At 41.9% G+C, this 19,568-nt stretch overlaps 1 protein-coding gene across 3 annotated transcripts in view; it reads left to right on the top strand.

The window, feature by feature from the left end:
* The first annotated feature begins 1,240 nt into the window (after window positions 1–1,240).
* The window catches only part of dennd4c (DENN/MADD domain containing 4C), a 40,886-nt gene continuing 22,558 nt past the window's right edge, over window positions 1,241–19,568 (top strand). For all 3 annotated transcript variants that reach the window (XM_030075850.1, XM_030075849.1, XM_030075848.1), the window contains exons 1-2: window positions 1,241–1,511; window positions 16,287–16,596. In XM_030075850.1, the coding sequence (XP_029931710.1) occupies window positions 16,298–16,596 (299 nt within the window). In that variant the 5' untranslated portion in view covers window positions 1,241–1,511; window positions 16,287–16,297. The remainder of the gene's footprint in view (window positions 1,512–16,286; window positions 16,597–19,568) is intronic.

The following is a 19,568-nucleotide window of genomic DNA, read 5'->3' as shown; positions in this document are numbered from 1 at the left end:
ACATATTCCGTCGCTGTATTAGGAAACACCGACTCGCCTCCTGTCCCTCAGGTAGTCCAGCACAAGCTCACACTGAGCCTCAGGTGGTGATTATAGCGCCATGTGACGGAGCTCTGTCAGTCCTCTGTACTTTGTGAAAGTAAGGACAACGTGTTTCTCTCTGGGATTCATATAAAATATACCCTAGTGATAACTTCAATTTCACCAAAAATACACTTAACCTCTTTCATTAAATTGCTTCAAAGTCTTCATTAAAAACATTGCATGAATGTGAACAGTTATGGGTGTATACTGCAACTTTACTGGTTGGCGGAGGTATACAATGGCGAGGCGGTATTTCTTGTTTTCTCGCTTCTGTATCAATGTGACAAGTCATACTATGCTGGTCCGAGCTCTTTATGTGTAAGATTTTATATATTAGGATGAAAAAACGACATATAATTTTATAATCAAGTAATCTTGATTTGTTTAAGAAACCCACTTTCTGCAGTCCAGCTCTTCAGCCCGCTGAAAAGTGGAGCTGCGCAGTGCGAGGAGCCTGATCATCTGTCCCACACCTATAAAGGCACCAAATCATAGCTTTATTTCTTTATCAGAAATAGCACCAAAATATAAAACACCATGAAATGAAGGTTTTCACTTGTGCACCTGTTGCTTGTGGAGTCAGTGTGAAATGTAAAGATAGGGGGCGTCGGAGAGACAAGAAGGGAACTAAAGACCCAGGTGTCAATTGACAGCATTAATAGCCGGAATAAGCACGGAAATTAGGCAATTTTGCTTTCCAAATAAAAGTATGAAATTTTCCCGTTTGATGATATGCCGGGAGAAGAATTTTAAAAAATATTTTCTTTTTTATTGTAATGCATACCAACACTAAATCGCTAGTCAGCGCAGCAAATAATAGAGATAAATTTCCCTCTATTTGCATCCTTGCAAATTCAGGACAATTTGTTATGTGGCGGTTTATGTCTAACTCACCACACTGATGAAAAAGAATCGTGTCAGCCAATATTAAACCTAGGAATTTTGTAATACGTCGAGGTAAGTGGCCGAATCCTCCAAATAAAGTGGCGTCCCCGTTCAATTGCCCAGTCACTAATTTAGCCGGGTCTATATTTTGAAAAGACCAACAGGAAGTTGTGCTTGCACTGTGTCGGGCTTGACGGGTGTCGAGCTCGCTCTCTGTCATTTGCAGCGGGGAGCCTCTTCTCTGTTCTGGGCGGTTCCATTCTGCCTCAACTGCCGAGTCTGAAAAACGCCAAGGAAGAAAGCTCACCAAAACTATCAGCCCGAACACAAACATGGCGCCCGCCTCCACCGACAACTCCAGGTGAAAGTGTCGCGGAAAAGTGTTTAACAAAGTTTCACAGGACTAACCAAGTGCCTTGTGTGCCTGCGCATTTGCTTTAGCGCGTTTCGTTTGCTGTTAGTAGAACAACGGAATATATCGAGCGGGAAACAGCAAGTTGCCTACATGTCAACATTGTCCGTGGCCGCCGTGTAAACAGCTGGTAAGTGCTAATAGTTCCCCGAATACTTTTCTAGGACCTTGCTGTGTTTGTTGTGGAGGCTCAATACTGCAGTTTAACTACTTTTGCAGTGTTTGTGTCGGATGTTTTCAGTGTTAACGTCACCAACTGACACTACATTTTCATGATGTTACGCTGCTGTTGGTTCCTGTGGGCTCCTTCCACCGGGTATCGTTGTTAGCCAACTATGCTTCCCGGAGGAGCTGTAAGGTACTACATGGCTTGATCAAGGTGGAAAGTTCTTTTGTAATATACACGATGGTGTGTCTTTTGTGCATGAAAGTTGACCTACATGGGTTGGACGCAACAGTTGGGAATATAACACCTCCCAGGCTGCAGATAATGAGGCTTGGCTCTCCCGGAGGCTATCTAACCTTGCAGGTGTCTTCTCTCAGAGGCACTTGTCCCTAAAAATATGATTTATCAGCTACCTGCTCGCAAAGTTGGCCTTGGTTAAAGGACGAAGCTGTTTAACCTGTTACCGAGAAGACACGGGCATTTGCATGAGGAGTTGCAGGGCATAAGACGCTGCTTGCTGACAAAACTACTTTGGGCGAAGAAATGGCGATAAACTTCATTGCTATGAGTCTGTTCTTGTAAAGCCTCGCTGCTCTCTTGTCATTTAAGGTCAGGCCAGCGGGGAAACTTGACTTCCCCTCTGAACCACTGAGACTGAGGCTTTCATTCAGTGACTTTGTTTCTAAATATGCCCCGTCTGCAAATGTGTGACCCTTTACTCCGTGCTCAGGGCATGGAGTTGTGTAAGAATTTGGTGTGCAGGGTGAGCTCCAGTGGCATTGAATGCATTTCCAAGGTGCTCACATATCTACGCCTCAGCACTTGACTATCTGCCAGCCAACTGCACTGTAAAGCCCTAAGGCCAGCAAAGTACTCACTTACTCCAGCTTCCCATCAGTTTGGTGATTCATGGCATTCATGTGATGTTCCTGTTCTGCCATCTATGGCATAAAGAACTGTTGAGAGCTACGGATGGCGCTTCCTCACTGATACATTGATGGCATTCATGTTTTGATTCAGGGATTTTAGCACTCAAGGCTGCAATGAGAACATCACACTTGAAAAGAATACTCATGAGGATCATAGGGGGAGAAAACCAAATTGCTCCTGCAGAATTGCAGCAGCAGCCTAAACGTTTGCTTTGAAAAGCACTGAGCTGTTGACACGTGGAAAGAAACACTGTATAAAAATCTCTTGACCTTGACTTAGTCAGATGGCCCACTGGAAAAAGGGAGTGGAGTGAATGTTGCCTCCTACTAACCAGTACACCAGGAAGAAAATGGGTCATAGCTGCACTGTGCCTTTGTGTACATTGAACTTGCACTTTGTCACCGCCATCGGCTGTCCAGAAGCTCTTGTCAGGTGACCAAGGAAATAAGGAAGTAGAGTGGCCAAGCGAGCAGCAACATACAGTTGAAAGACTCAGCGGTTGCCTTGGCAAAAGTCAAATAACATTTTGAATACTATGAGAAAAACCAGTAATTCGTAGTGTGGGACAGTATAAGAACATTTCCTTCAAGCAAGAAATGTCTCTGAAATCTACCCAATATTTAAATGTTAGCTTGATGAAGGCCTGTCTTTTTTGTCACATCAGCCCTAAAATAAAGTGAGTTTGCAAATCTGTGTGTGAGTTGAGTTGACTCAGCAATGAAGGTGGTTTACATGTCTGCTCTCACTTAGTTTATTGTTTTCTTTGTGCTTCACATGTACATATCTGAATATAATGTGTCAAAAAACTGAAGATTGAAATTTCTCTACCTTGACATTGCTACTGCTGGCAGCATATAGGACGCAGCAGTAGGAGAGAGGCATGCAACGATGTGCATGAGCTTGAGTCATAGCAGTGGTATTGCAAGTGCAGTGGCTTGCTGAACTAACAAAAGTCAAAAGTAAACTCCATCTGTTTACATGTCTTGAAGATTTTCAGACGTATCGGCACCAGGCATTCACAGCCAAAGCTACACTTTGCAAAGTATGTAATCCTGCCGAAAACCCTCTCAGGTAACCTATTTCTTTCGTCTGACCCTTGTACTCTTGTGTGATGTGCCAGTAGTGTTTTTGTCCTAGTCTTTCGGCAGGCCAGGAATCTTTGTCTGCTGTGAGCTGGTACAGGCTCAGCTAGTTAGCAAGGGCAATGAGTTTGCCCTCTCTCCCCTTGCTTCAGAGTGGAAAGAATGCTCTGTGTCTGCCGGGCCGTCACGCTCGAGGAGGGGAGGCAGTCTTGTGACGTTTCTGTTGAGCCTGGCCTCACCCTTTCTCAGCTACCCCTCATCTTCTGACTTCCTTTAATCATGAGGTCTCATATTTTGAAGCAAACCTCAAACAGTTTGACTAGATTTTAATCCTCTGTCCCTCTATTGCTCACGCACTCCTGAAATTGCGGTTGTTAATCAGACTTTATGGAAAGTATGTCTGCTGCTGGCTATGCAGGCAAACGGTTGTTTTTGACGCGCAGTGCAGCGCACACACACTCTGAAAGTGTGTCACTCTCACTTGTAAACACACCTGTCTCTTCAATCACAAGGTCATGACATTAGAGAAACAATGTGTGTAACTGAAGACTGCTAGGAGCCAGGAAGTCAAGACGCAGAATTTCTCAGGTTTTGGTTTGGTTTGGTTTTGTTTGACAACCTCTGTCCCTAGATTGTTTCTGGTAATTTTAGGGTTTTCTTAAGCAGTCACTTTGATGTTAACTTGACAAAAGAAGCACACGTACACATTGGCTTTACAGAGGTGTTTTTGAAGTTGAATGCAAAGAGGAGCAGGCAGTTGGGGGTGGGCTTACCATGTGTGTTTTTATGTTCATGTAAACATATGTTTTGCAGTAATGTAATTCTCTTGCACATCAGGGCCACTCAGTACTTATTCATCATGTTAGTAGGCTTTTATTAGTGTGATATTTTATTATTTTAGAAATGACAGATTTTATAGATAGTATGGATTCATTTATTATAATGGCCTCTATGTTTATGTGGGTTAGGGTTAAGAGAAAATTGTTGCTGTTCTGCTCATCTCACACCTCAGAGAAATACTGTGATGTTTGCTGACTAATCCACAGAGGTGTCAGTTTGTCAATCATTGTGGGACCCCTCCCTCCCTCTCTAAAGTAGAAGATACTGAGTAGTTTAGGCCATGAGTAAAAGATAAGAAAATCCTTTATTTTGTTAGTACACAGTTTGAGCAAAGGCTTTGAGCTCTAAAATTCAACAGCATATGCCCAAAGGAACAACTTTGGCTTTAGCAAAAAATGATAAAAACATCAACACTGCATTGTAAGTGCAACCTGTTTTCAACTAGATTTCGCAGTCACTTACTTATTCTTATACAACAGAAATGACCCAGCCATTTCTTCGCTGCAATTGACGGTTCATAAATGAAAACGAAAATTGCACTGATTGCCCCTGTATAAATGAGCAGCTGGCAGGGTTAAATAAGTATAACTGAGGAACAGAGTTCACTGCTGGCCTGCTGCTTTGTTCAAACTCTACAGAGTTATAGACTTATTGTTAACATATTGACATGACAATGCAAAGCTATCAGAAAGGCTTATCTTGAAGACCTCAAACACCACACCTCCAGCCTTCTGTGAACAGCAAATATTGAACAGCGTGAATGTGAACAGTATAATATCTCTCCTACCCTTATTCAGAGCACTTTACCCATGTTTTTGTCAACACTAACAGCGAAGATTAATGTGATAGCACTGCACTGCAGGAAAGACAGAGCCTTTTTTCTCCCGTTGTTTTTTGTGTTCTAAACTGCTAACTGCTGATGTGATGTGGCTTGCTGCTTTACTCTACTGCTTTTGCCAAATAGGGCAGTTTGAGTCTCTTCACAGCACATTGTGAAGATTAATTAGCGTGTTGAGGTTTTTACAGACCACAATGTGAGACCCAACTATGCACACACACGGCATGCACCATATGAATTCAATCAGACAGCGTCAACTGACTTAACTTAATTTCACACCGATTCAAACCTTTATTCCACCTAGAGGCGTATTTGGGATTTTCTGTGGTTGTCCCCCTATAAAATGGAGGTTTCATCACCTCATTGGCACCTTGTATTCAGTCTGGCCTGTACCAAAAGTAGCACATCGTGATGACAGGTGGCAGGGAGGCCCACTTTGCCTCACAAGGTCCTTGAAGGCCAGGGCCATTGAGTGGCACTTGAACTAGACACTGTTTCTGCAGAAACTGTCATGCTGTGGCTCAAGGGCTGCCTGTGGAGCTGACAGTGTAACATTGCAGAGGCCATCACGGCTAAAATAATGTTTATTGCTGTGAGTGGAATCACCTTCTTTCACATTTTTTTTTTTCAGTTCTATTGGCCATATTGTATGCAGTGAGATTAGTAGCAGTGTGTTTCATAGCATATGTAGCATGGTTGAACATATGTTTTAAAAAAAAACAAAACATCTTCAAAATATTTTGACAGTTATTGCAATTGTAATATGATTCACAGTTTTAGTGGGAATAATAATCTTTGAATCATAATTTTGATTTTCATGGAAAACAAAACTTATTACAATCATGGTGATAGTGATGTGATTTTTGCTACAGTCTCTTCCAAACAAATATGTTTTCTGCTGGAGAGTATGTTTGTATGCCAAGGCATCTCTGTAGTGCCACAAAGCTTCATTTATAATGGAATTTTATCGTGAAAAAAATTCCAGCCTCTGCAATTTCGATATTGAATTTGGACATATTGTAATTTCAGTATTTCGATTAATTGTGCAATCCTATGTTTCAACCCTACATTTCACCCAAGAGCCGTTCTGTTTTGCCACAAGGCCACCTATTACAGCAAGGCAAGCACTTAGTTTGTCAGAGTCTGTTCATTATGAGCTCGGCTTGGTCCCTTTTAGCATAATTACTACATGTGTCCATGATCAGACTCAGAACCTAGCTTTTCTTTCTCGTCTGAAATGTGTAATGTACATGACGTTTGCGTGTGCCTCATACTCAGCTGCTGCCTCAGGCAAGCTGTGAGTGGATGTGCATGGCAGGGCCTCTGCTGAAATAACTGAGACAGACACTGCACTGTCTGTTGTCCAGCATTACATGGACACATACACACACACACACACACACACACACACACACACACACACGGGCGCTCGCACCCCTGGGGACCCAGCATCCAGGCTCTTTTGTGTGAAAGGGATGAGATCACTGTGGGGTAGACCATGGGGGATGGAGTTAGGGGGTTCCACTCTATATACTTAACAGGAGAGATCTCTGTTTCTTTCTCTATCTCCCTCTTTTCCTCTCTTTGCCTCTATGTTTTTCTCCACATTGCTTGAATTGAATTTGGGATCTTGGCAACTAAGCAGCTGGCCAGGTGAATGTTATTAACATCGGACAAGTGCTGAAAGTGAACAAACATCAGCTTTGGCGTACAACACTGTGAGTAGGACCTCCCCAGTTTTATTTATGGCAGCTAGAGAGTTTTCCTCTACCCCAAGGGGTTGTTGGGCTGGCGTAGCCAAGTTTTGGCCCATTTGCAAGTCGAGCCCAGCACCTTAGCCAAGAAACGAGACCTTGCAGTGCTTAGGAAAATCAGAGGGCTGGCCTCTTGTCATGGCTATTAGGCCAAATGATTCGAATGAAATCATTTAGGAAGGGAAAAGTGAGGTGTGGTCTTATCCACTGAGTTGAAGTGCCAAATTCTCTTCTCCATTGTGAGCCGTGAGGAACTCAGTTGTATAAAGACTGAGGTTTTAGGTGATTTTAGAGATAAGTAAACAGTGTATTTGTTCGGTGTGTATATAGACCAAGATTGAAAATGGAATTTAGCCACAGGGTATGGATCTCAAGGAGGCCAAAGAACATTTTCAAAATATCAATTTAGAATCTGCAGCCACTGTAGCTTTATAGTATTTTGCTTTCACAATCCGTAACATAGTGACCGTACTCTCTGAGCACAGTCTAAACAAAGACCATGACACCCGATCATCGGGGCTCACGAGTATCAGAGGAACAGGTTTTCAGATGGGAGGGGAGCACCTCTGAGAGGCAGGGGCTCAAGTTACAACACAAGAGTTAATACAGTGGAAATTTAATGGCCCAGTTTGTTCACAACTGACTTGGAAAGCTCAGTAATTCTGCCATTTTCCTAATGACGCCTTACTATTTTTGCCTTGAGGTTCACAAGTATTCCCAATTTTTTTCCTCCCCCCTGCATGCTGTTACAAGTCGAGGACAAGGGCTCCAGAAAATCTCATGTTCACTTCTATTTACAATGGCTAGAAGGCTTTTAGTCTAATCCCCTATCCAACACAGTCCCGATTTATGGCTTGCTTCATATTTTAGTTTTTTGCCAGGCATTAAAATGGACTTTAAAATGACCCTTCCACACCTTTTATCATATTACTATATGGCCATATGAACTTAGACATGGCTTTCAGGTGCTGTGAGTTGGATATTGCACTACAGCACTCATCTCAGTTATACATGTACCTTTTTAAGACTGGGATATCAATTTCCTCCGCCAGAGTAACACTACTCGCAGCTCAGGGGTGCTGCCTGGCATTGTTAGGGCCCAGTTGCCATGGCAGCGTCAATGTTTGTCTATCATGTGCTGTTCACAAAGAGATGTTTGTATGGCACTGGGTTGGAGGTCAGGGGAGCTGTCGCAAATTGTTTCAGCCATTAGTCTGTGCCCACTGTTGTGCATGTGCATAAGGCACAGACACATAATGACATGCACATGCTCATCTTCATCATCTCTACATCTTAAGCATGACAATCCTGCCTCTTAACCTGATGATATTGCATAGAACATGATTGATATTCTACATCAAAATTGATAGCAATTTTGATTACTGCTGAATATTTGATGTTGCCTTCAGTGTAGGGCTGTAATCTTATGGTCGATTGGTTGGTCTATATGCTGTGGGACATATGCAGACCTGTTGTTTATTTGCATGTCTCTACCTTTACAGCTTGGTGCAACTTGAGCTGATTTTCAATGATGTAATCGCTTTCAAGGCACATAACTGATGAAATGCATTGCGATTTGCTGAAAGAGTCGTCCACATGGAGCCTAAGACTCTTGGCATCCATAACTAAATCATCCACAGTGCATTTTATCTCTAGGTTCCAGAGATAGGCTAACGTGCATATTTAGTTTTTTTTTTTTTCTCCATTGACAAATTAATTGGTTGAGGAGTAGTTTGAATTTCATTCGACCAAGATTTTATTTTGGTTGACTAAAACCCTATTTAAGTGTCAGTTTCCGTAGCTGTCTTCCATGCAGTTCCCTCCTCTCTCTTAATAATTCTCACAGATATTCTGGGAATGTAAATTTAGCATTAGCAATATAGCATGACGGATTACAAGATAATCCAAACTTCCGATGATGAGCCATCTGTGACATAGCAGGCATGCTGTGTGATCTGTAGGCTGTGGCCTAGTTGAAATAAATGTGAAGCACTATCTGCTACCCTCCTACCCACTGTTTAGAACAGGAAATTATATGACAACATTACATTTCTTTGTAGTGCTCGTGGAAAGCCCCTGCAACATGAATACATTTTATTCATATGTTTCTAAAATTCCGTACTTTCCCCCTTTTCCATTACATGGCATCAAGTCCACTTGCTTTGGCTCTACCTGTTTTGTTTTTTTTGTTTGTTTGTTTTTTTCATGGGGGTTTGCATTAGGCAAACATTTGAAACAGTATCTGCTACTGGATACTAATTTTGGAACCACCGCCTTTGAAATTGCAACCGAGGTGAGCAGATACTAAAATGTGACATAAAATGCTTCAGACCGTTGATTGGTCAGTGAGAAATTAAACAGTGATGCCCCGCCAGTAGCAGAGACCTGCTGGTTGCTGCTTATAGCAAGGCAATACAAAAAGCGTGATTCATGACATTTATTTATTTATTTATTTAAATAAAACACTGGTCAAGAAGGAAGGAAAAACTAGTCAGTGCACCCACAAGCAACCAGTAGGGCTCACTGTGAGGGGATCCTGTCTACAGTGGAAAATTAAATCCAGAAAAGTAACTGGTACCAAAAGCTAGTAGAGCTGAGGCAAGTAGAGCAGATACTTGTAGTATAACGGAAAAGTGCCCTTGATGTGATAGGAGTGTTAGATCTAGTACTCTATGGCAGGGATCCACCACAAGGAAATTCTTATGAACACTGCACCTAATAAGTACACAATTGGGACACTCCACACACAATAGAACTGAACTTAAAATGCCAGAGTTTTGTCCTGTGTCTGTGTTTTTACATGTAGAATGGTGTTTGTGGGGAGAACTAACAGCAGCAAGCCTTTGAGATTTGTGTGAGTTAAAGTGTTGAGCAGGTAGCCTAGTTTCCTGCCCAGAGCAGAATTTCAAGTAGTTGAGCCAGTTGTCAAGGTAACTAAACATTTTAAGCACAGACACTACATCAAGCCACCGTCAAAACAATTACCTTAGTTGACACAAGAAAACAGATAGCCTAAACATCAGATTTGTGGTGGTTTTTGGTGTATTTAACATTATCTGTAAAATACATGCTTTAGGCAGGAGTGAAAGCACAGGTGAGCCTGTAGTCCATTCTACAGGGTGCAGACCTATTCAGTAGACTATCCAGTTGCCTTTCTTCTCTGCCTGACCATTATATCAGTCAGGCTTTAGTAAACATTGGAGTAAACATTGAGCAAAAGATGGAGGCGATAAACATCAGCTATGATCCTGACCTTATAGACAAGCAGGACCATCTCTGTGTCTATCTCTGCATTCATCTTGGAGGGAGCTGAGGTAGGCATGGAGAGATTGCACACCAGCTTTGATCCCAGCTGCATGGATCTTCTTCACACAGCATTCTACTGGCATTGGATAGTGAGTGGACGACCTCTGTGTCTGCATCAATTTCTAGTGGGATATTGGGAACTGTGGTGTTTTTTGTTTTGCCGGGACTTGGCTGGGTCCTTAAATACTGGACAGTGTCATTTAGTAACCCTGCCTAAAGGATATTTACACCAGGCGCCTCAAGAATAAGGTTAAGAGAATCATTAAAGATCCCAACCTTCCGGATAACCCCCCCCCCACTGCAGTCAGGCAGAAGGTACTGGATAACCAGCCCTGCATTTAGAGACTAAGGAAGAGCTTCTACCTCATGCCACCAGTATCTTAAATGCGACTTATTCCTGTACTTCTATTGAAGGAACTGGTGGGATTACATTTCACTGTGATTGTACTTTTTAATTGATTGAGCCATAGCACATTTATACAATAGGGTTTGTTTTTAATTTTTCTATTAAAACTGGGTTGTTTCCTACTACCACATTTTGTGGCAGTCTGTGCCTATGCTGTCGGGAAGTTGCGTGACTCACAACCTTCACATCTTCATGCCAATATCACCACTATTTCAGCAGGCTAATGCGTTTAACAAAAATTGAAATGTGGCTGACTAGACTTGCATGACAACATCAGAGCTTCCTTGCAAAGTCAACCTGTTAAATTGAGAGAATGCTAATGGATAGCTCTGGGCTCAGTACAAACAGTGCTTTGCTGCTGACCTGTGATCTGCCCTATCCAGTCGTTGTGCAAGAAGAGAAGGAAGGGAACGTGCTAGGAGCAGTGGTACAACTCCAGCGAAAGTGAGGAATGCCTGTGAAAGCCAGCGTTTAAATAAGCCAATTCATGTTCCCTGGGACAGGTCAGTCTGCAGTTGAGAGAGCTCACAACTGGTTCTCACTTAGGGCTGGGCAAAATGAACAAAATCAAATATCAGGATATTTTTGACTGGATACCTTGATATTATTACTGTATTATTATTACAATACTGTAGGGATGACTATGGTGGTTTCTTAAGATACTTACATTCAAGACATTTTTGATAAGTAATCAGTAGTAATGTATAGGAGTGCCACCTGGAAGTTGATGAGTGAAATCATCAGTCATAGACCCCTGCGACTGAGACAGTTTGTCACACTGAAAGGCCGTCTTTGAGTTGACTCTGGAAATTTTGATTCAGGTACAGCCTTGGTAATGTAGATATGATGACCAAGCAGGTTCAGTAAACTGCAGCCTTTTATTGTTGTGCAATCTTTAAAACCTGGAAAAGAGAACTCCCATGCCATATCAAGATTTTACACTTGCAGAATTCCAGACAATGAAGTCCTCACCTGCTACCATCTTCATAAGGAACCAGGCATGTAACCATGGCAGCCATCTGATTTGAGCTCATATTCACAAGTGAATGTGGACATAAAGTTGATAACGTGCCTCTGCAGTAAGCATAATATGAACATTCACTCTTGTGAGGCTAGAGGGGAATGCATAGAAATTGCCTGATATCCTGATATCCTTTGCCCAGTGGATGGGCTGGATGACTGCATTAGGTCGACACAGGAGGCCATTGTGTTTATGAATTTTGATCATTAGGCAATTTTTATGGCAGAGCTCTTCGTGTTGTCTGTGGCCTCTAGTCATGTATTAGATAATCTATGCACAGGTAGACTTGAGCATTTTGCAGCTATCATTGAAGTCCCACCAAGACTTTGATACAATAATGAAATGAGTATGTTAACTGATTTCATAAAGGCAGTAACACTTTCATTTTCTTGTGGAGAAAAATATGCCAAGTGTTAATGTCATGTGGAAAGTCTGTAAAGTAATAGACAATACACCCACACACACATGAAGACTATTTAGTCACTGGCAATACCACCAGAGTAAATTTGCTGGGCAGCTTTTGGTGAGAACATATTTAACAGTGTGGTTTGTTATAAAGCAAATAAAGTCTAAAAACAGCACTTTGCTCTTGAATGGGTTTTGACCAGTGGGACGTAACCATGGATACAGTGCAGTAAATCTGTTCAGAGCAATAAGTCTTACATAGTTATGTCTGTGTACCAGTGTTTTATTCAGATCAAATCTGAGTGAGTCCAAGTCACCATTGTTGAGTCTGAGTCGCATCTAAATCACGTCTGCGTTACCTGTGCCTGAGACCAAGTCACCTGTTCATGTCTGACTTGATTTTCAAGCTGGGCTCTGACCCACTCTGCTACAGTGAAAGAGCTGACATACATTTAAAAGGTTCTAAAATAAACAAAAATAAGAACAAAAGCTGTTCACAGCAATGTAATTTATTAATTAGATGTGCGTCAAAACATATTTATAGATGCTGTACACTAAGCAGATGGGAGGAAGTTGAACACACTTGTGCTTCTAATGCAGCATACAGTATAAAACCACATGAAGCTTGATCATTTTCACTACCTCATTTAAGAAAAATGGATTCTTTATACCGCTGTATGACAAAGAAGAGAAAAGAAAAAAGTTTGAGTCCTTAACTATAGTGAGTCCAAAGAGAAGCTGATACCTGAGTCCAAGTCACCAGAGCTTGAGTCCAAGTTGAATCCAAGGTCCAAGTCCTGGACTTGTATTACATTTCTGCTGTGTACATTAAGTTTGTGCATCATAATGAAGTAAGAGCTGCTCCCAGTCAGAACTGGCATGGTCTTAAGGAGTAGGACAAACAACATTCTTCATTGTGTTGCAAAAATGCACATCTGGAATCATTTAGGCTTGTAAGTATTTTGTTTACAGTTACTAATAAAAACTTGCTCTTCAGTCATGTCAGCCTGAATGACTGTATATCCCAGTTTTTAAGAAAAATATGAAAACCAAAAAATTTGTAGGGCTGCAGCTGTTTAAGAATTGTGTCTGAGTACTTGAAACATGAAATTTAATCACTCACTTTGTCCACTGACCTGGCCAAATCCCAAACACATCCTGTCAGTACTGTAGGGAAGAGGGAATATTTTCTTCCATGCGTCTTTCCCTGCCGCACCAGTGGGATCCAGTGTGTCCCCAGCTGAGCTTTTCCATCCTGCTCCACTGACACAGCTGAAGCTGTTCAAAGAAATGTGGAAGTGACCCCCATATGCCACTCTATACTCATTGTTCGGTTTATTGCCATCTTTGTTAGTGGAAAGTTTTAGTCATTCAGCTTCAGCTTTGATATAACATCAATCTGTTTTTGCTGTTTGAGGCTTACGTAAGATATAAAGAATGCAATTCACACTACACTCTTTGAATGGAGTGGGTCTGTTTGACAGACTGTTTTAAGACGTAATGAAAGACGTCTAAGTGGAATAAGTACATTCTAAGTAGATCCCTAAAACTATTGAATCGTAGTCTAAGAGGAATTCTTTTTCTTTTTTTCTCACCAGTCTTGAAAGAAACTTGGTATTCCTCTATTTGAAACTGAATATTCCAGTATCCAACTGAACTATGGTGCAAAAGAACAAAGAAAAAAAATTGCATATCAACTCATCATACTCAAAGCCTTGAAGAGAAATTTTTTTTGTGGTGGTGACTGTGTAGAAAGTGTGGTGCCTTTCACAGCTGCTTGATGTCTTGGTGTAGCAGACTAATTTTCCTCCCAGGCAGGGCATTGTGACTCCTCCCACACCTTCCACAACACAAGCCAACGGATGTCCTGCTCTACAGTGCAGCCAGTGGACATTACCATACACTCCTGTGCACAGACACAGGCGCGCACACACACACAGAGACACACTGCTTGAAATTACTGAGCAGCCTTACATAGACTGCATGCCATCTTTTGGACTTTTCCGCCCTCGGTGCCGAACAACTGTTAATGCAGTGTGGCCGCTGTTTGTTTAAAAAAGAAAAGCAAAAGAAAGTAGGACAGCCTTACATTATTACGTGACATAAGTTGCCAGGGTGCATTTTGAGCTTCTTTCATGACATTGTGAGCAGACACTTTGCAGATTTTGCTGGATGGGCTCCAGCTCTGTTACCTTGGAGACAGCACTGTTTTGAGATTCCTATCTGTCGTCTACGTGGCGGACTCCAGAGTGTGTTATGAACAGGAAGTAGGTCAGTCGCCGATAATACAATGCAGTGGCCCTTTGCTGCACTCACCACTTTTTTCATCTTTTTTTTCCCCTCCATATTTCCAAATCTTTTTCCTCTGGAAATCTTTCCTTGGTGACATAGCTTCCTTGTCAGAATTTATCCCACATGAAGCAGCAGATTGAAGTCACTCAGTCTGCATTTAAGCCGTTTCGCTTCTCATAACGCCCGCATCATGGCTTCACAGGGATGTGATGTAAATATAAATAGCCTATATCACTGCTTTTAGCTTAGAGTTGGTGCTGAATATTACCATTATTATTGCAATGATAGCTGAAATTGAAAGGGACAGAAAAGAAATGAAAAGATTCTGATTAACAGACAATCTGCATTATAGAGGCAAAGGCTGTCTATGCTTGCCGTGGCAGTTCAAAGTGGCCTTTTTTCCCTCCCCTCTCACCACAGCTGACTCACCACTGGAAAAATTGAACTTCCTGTGTGGGTCCTTGCAGCTCTTTGAAAGGGATGTGGATGTGTTCACTTCTTAAGCCTCTCTTCTTAGACAGCTGTCTGTGTCATTTTTGGCCAATCTTCCGTAAGTCAAGTGCTTTTCTTGGACAATGGAACAAATTTTCCTCGCACTGTAATCCACAGGGTATAAATGATGAACTGCAATTTTCAAAAATGTCCACACCTCCTCCAAAGCACATGGTAATGGCGTGCTTCTTGTAAGCTCTTATAAATTGTGTTGTTTCATGTCTGAAAAGATGCATTCATTTCCATGTCCAACAGGTAAAACTCACCCTCAGACCTTGAATACAAGTTCAACTGTGCAGATTAGTATTGTTTCATGTAGAACCAGCCAATCAGAATCATTATTTGAGATTATATCATTTGGAAATTTCAAGATGCACTTGATGACATTGAAGTAAGGTTTAATTTGCAGCCTGCAGTTAATATGTATGAATGTTGCAGAATTTTAATCAAAATGAAAATAAAATTACAACCTCTGCTGTCAGCCTTCTGCTTATGACCATTTGACGAGTCATTCTTTCCATCTGAATTAAGGTTCAAACATTCATTTGTCACAAGTAGAAATGGCTCATTTTGTAAGTAACATTCTTGAGCTTAAATTCATAGTCATTTAAAAATACATAGCTTTGGTTATTCAAGTCAAAGTCGAGATTGGATTTCCAAAGTGTTTTCAAGACTTTGATGGCTGTGGAGAGCCAAGGAGGAACAGCCGAGCCCAGAGGAATGTTCAGAAATGCCACCGTGAGCATAAATCAAGAGGACACCAAAGCTTTAACTCTCTCAACATGTTTGGAACAGTGTGGTGATATACAACGGCAAGAGTTATGAATGTGGACAAATCCAGCCCCTTCATTCCCCCTCATTCTTCCCCAGTTTGTTTATGACTTTGTAGTGCTACAGGCATAAAGCTTCTTCTTACTGCTTTACGCTTGGTAGTCCATTTCAGTGTCCCAAGCGCGATGTAAGGACCATCGCCATGGCTTCACTTTGACTGCTACAGCAATGTCCTCTTTGGTGGCTATGGCCCAAGTATACGCAATGTGTGTTAATTATACCCCTAGGCTAGAGGCTCCACAGAGTGCTGCTGCAAGATTTGACAGTGTATCTCACAGACTAGTAGAAACAGATTGCTCGAGTTAAAATAATACACAACGTAACACTTCACTGCCATTGATGCACAAATGAATCATTTCTCCATTTAGTGCTGTTAGAATGTGTTTTGCAGGAGGTTTCAGCCATTATGAAAAGCTTTACTGTGGAATGTCCACATAATGCCACTGGAGAATCTGATGATTGTTGCACAAAAAGCTTTACTCAATAGGCTACATAAATACCATTCCAAATTAATCGTACTTATTTGCGTTCTTACTTTACAGGTAACCCAGCCATGATCGAGGACAAGGGTCACCGTGTGACCGACTACTTTGTGGTGGCCGGGCTGACAGACAAGTCCACACCTTTGGAGCAAGACCTATCAGAGACAAAGTCCAGCGGGCCTAAAGCTCCGATCACTGACTTGGCCGTCATCAACAAGTCAGCAGGCGAATCTGTGCCTGAGGGCTTCACCTGTATTGACAGCACATACAGTGGCCAGCAGGCCAACCTCAACCATGGCAGTCTCAAGAGCCCTGAGCTCTTCCTGTGCTACAAGAGGGGTCGCGGGAAGCCCCCACTCATTGACATTGGGTGAGTCTGATTATTTACGTCTTCATATTTACTTTAGATTATATCTGTGCTTTTGATGTGCAGAGTGCATCAGCAAGGGATTCTTTGGAAGTGGCAACATGTGTCAATAGTGATGTCATGGTTTTAGCGTAATGGTGAAGTTATATGGTGTTTTGTGTTGCTTTACATGCAGCATTAGTTGAGAGCCACCCTGTAGCTGTATTTGCAGAGGCTGTATTGCCTTGCCCCATGAAAACCTATCATGATAAGAGTACAGTAGAGTGATGAGATGCATAGAGAGATGCATTGTATATTACTGTTGCTCAGGTTTGGTCTGATTTGTTATATGAGACCCGGTGCAACAGATTTTTAAATGGTTGCAAACGAGTGGGCATTTAAGGACACCAGTTCAGTCGTAATATTCTTGATCCAAACTTTGCCTGTTGCTTACTGTGTAAATATTTGCAGACTTTCTTGATGTTAAAGTTTCCCATTTGTGCAATGAAACACAAACTCCAGGTATTATCCTCTATTTTGCCTTTTTCCTTTAACTAGCCTCGGCTTTTAATGGCGCCTTTGGTAATCTTTTAGGAACAACAGTGATGCAACTGCAGGAGGTTTTTCAGCCCTCTACACACCTTAGTCTTTGCCTAAAGCCAGCTTGTGTCTCCCTCTAGGACCTTGTCAGAGGATTTTGAAATACCTCTCACAATATCTCCTCCTCCTTTCAGTAACTCACAACAAACTGGAGTTTCCAGTTACATCAGTCTACACTCTGCTGGCTCTGTGAAAGCATCCCCCTCCCTCTGCAGACTTGAGACTTTGTGTGAAAGACGAAATGTGTGTTGCAATATGGAGATATTGGTTGTCCCACTTGTAGCCTACAATGAATTTGGTTTGATTAAGCATACTTGCTGGATGTTATTAATGTGATTCCCAACTGCTGGATCTGTTTTGCACTGTAGAGCTATGTGGAACACATATGCAGTCCTCAGAGTATTGAGCATAAACAGCAGATCATATGTCAAGTTGTCTTTCCTTTCAGATATTACGCAATCCTGCAGAACCTGCTGATAGACATTTTGGCGTTGGAGAAAATAAACCCAAACATACATTCATGGAGTTCCCTGAGTTGTTCACCTACTATAGCATGTTTTTTTCAGTTGTGGATGGACCCAGTTTGTCCATGACTGATGTTTGTTGTGGTATGAAGCATTTCACACCCCCTTGTTTTCTGCATTCCCCATGAACATACACAGTGAGTCTCTGTTTTGATAGAAATGACATTTGTCGTGGCATAGTGGCAGTGATTTGTGCATTGCCCGATGGCTCTGTTTTGGTTGAACCAAGGTACTTAGGTGGGCAGAGGGTCAGTAAATGATTTTTCCTTTTTAAATACTGGTATCTTTCTCTCTTTCCCATCACCTGATCTCTGTTCCACCTGCCAGTCATCTCCCCCTGGGAGAATGAATGAAAAACTAGCAGTCTGTAAATCATTCATTCATCCTTCTGTCACTTCTGCTGTCAGCAAAGCCAGCATTCCTATCCGGGGCCTCAGGGCTTCACGACTGACTGTGCCCATTAGGACTTGTTTTTTGTTGCTTAAATTGAGAATTTGTTGGCAATTGTCCTCTTGGCCTCTTTAGGTTTGGGCTGCATTCTGTCAGAATGAATGGTGTGCCAGGACCATTATATCTGCCATGTCTGTGGCCTTCACAAGGTTAATAAAAGTATTTTGTGGTCTGTTTCTGTTTTAAAGAGGGCACAAATCAATGCTTTTGCTTTACCCTGTGGTATAGCCCAGATGGGAAGGGAGGACATGGAGCTTGCTGCTATAGAAGCCAAGCAATCATGCAAGACCAAATACAACACAGTGGGGCACTTTTTGCTCTCCCGACTAAACTGTGCTCATTTCTCATGCACCCATGAGAAATGACAGTTGGGGTATTTTAGCTTCCCTTTACTGTCTGGGACTGCAGATGAGTCAGCTGGTAAATATGTCTGAATCACATAGCCCGTTAGAGATAGGTTTATGTGTGTGTGGGTGTGTGCGTGCATGTTAACACTCACAATACTCCTGACCACAGTCTGACCCTCTCTGAAGAACCAGCAGCATCCCTCACCATAGAGAGCCATGCTTAAGCCTCTTACTTATCATTTCGATATGTGTGTCTCTCTTGGATACCCTTTTTTTCCCTCAGTGACTTCATTAGCATAGATTGAGTTAGAGGGGCAGTATTGTGCTGTCTGCTTTTAGAGGATTGAGATGGAAAAACTAGCACACTTATCAAGATTGGCTCACCGGTCTGAAAAACAGCTTTGGTGCTAAGTAGTTATCTTGTGGTTCCTTTTCACCCTAACCTAGCTTATACCAGAGAACTTTTGGTGCTGGTACTGATAGTGTACAAGCACTAGGCTATAACTTGTAAAATTTAAACCACAAGATTACATGTTTTTAGTAAGTTTGCAGTCTTTTTTGTACCAGTGTGAGTAAGATTGCTATTTATGTGCACTGGTGCCACTTTAAATTAGGTATAGCTTCCTTTCCCACTTTTTTCTTGTCATTATCATCATTCTTCATTCTACATTGCGTCACTTTATCTGTTTATCCTGGGTGTATGTTGGAGATATCGGTGTTTCTTTGTGTTTCTTTTCCCTTTGTGTGTGTGTGTGTGTGTGTGTGTGAGAGAGAGAGAGAGAGAGAGAGCACAGGAGATCAAGTGCCTGCAGCTGTTTCATGGCAGAATACCTCCAGTGCTGCTTCGTTGCTTCACACATTTAGTTGTGCTGGGATGGATCACTCTCTCAAATATGTTAAGAGATAAGATACTTGCGGTGAACACCATGCTTACCCATGTGTGAAAGCCACAGGTCATCCATAGAAAAGAACTGCTCTTTCTGTGGTGTGATTATTTTCATGGCAAATGAAAGCTCTCACTCTGTCTCAGGCTTTGTTTCTCTCCTGTACATACAGTCTTGTCTCCATTATGCTT

Source organism: Myripristis murdjan, chromosome 18 (genome assembly GCF_902150065.1).
Source record: "Myripristis murdjan chromosome 18, fMyrMur1.1, whole genome shotgun sequence".
In the NCBI taxonomy this organism is placed as follows: domain Eukaryota; kingdom Metazoa; phylum Chordata; class Actinopteri; order Holocentriformes; family Holocentridae; genus Myripristis; species Myripristis murdjan.
The sequence above is the reverse complement of the archived record's forward strand: the minus strand, read 5'-3'. Positions and strand labels throughout refer to the sequence as shown.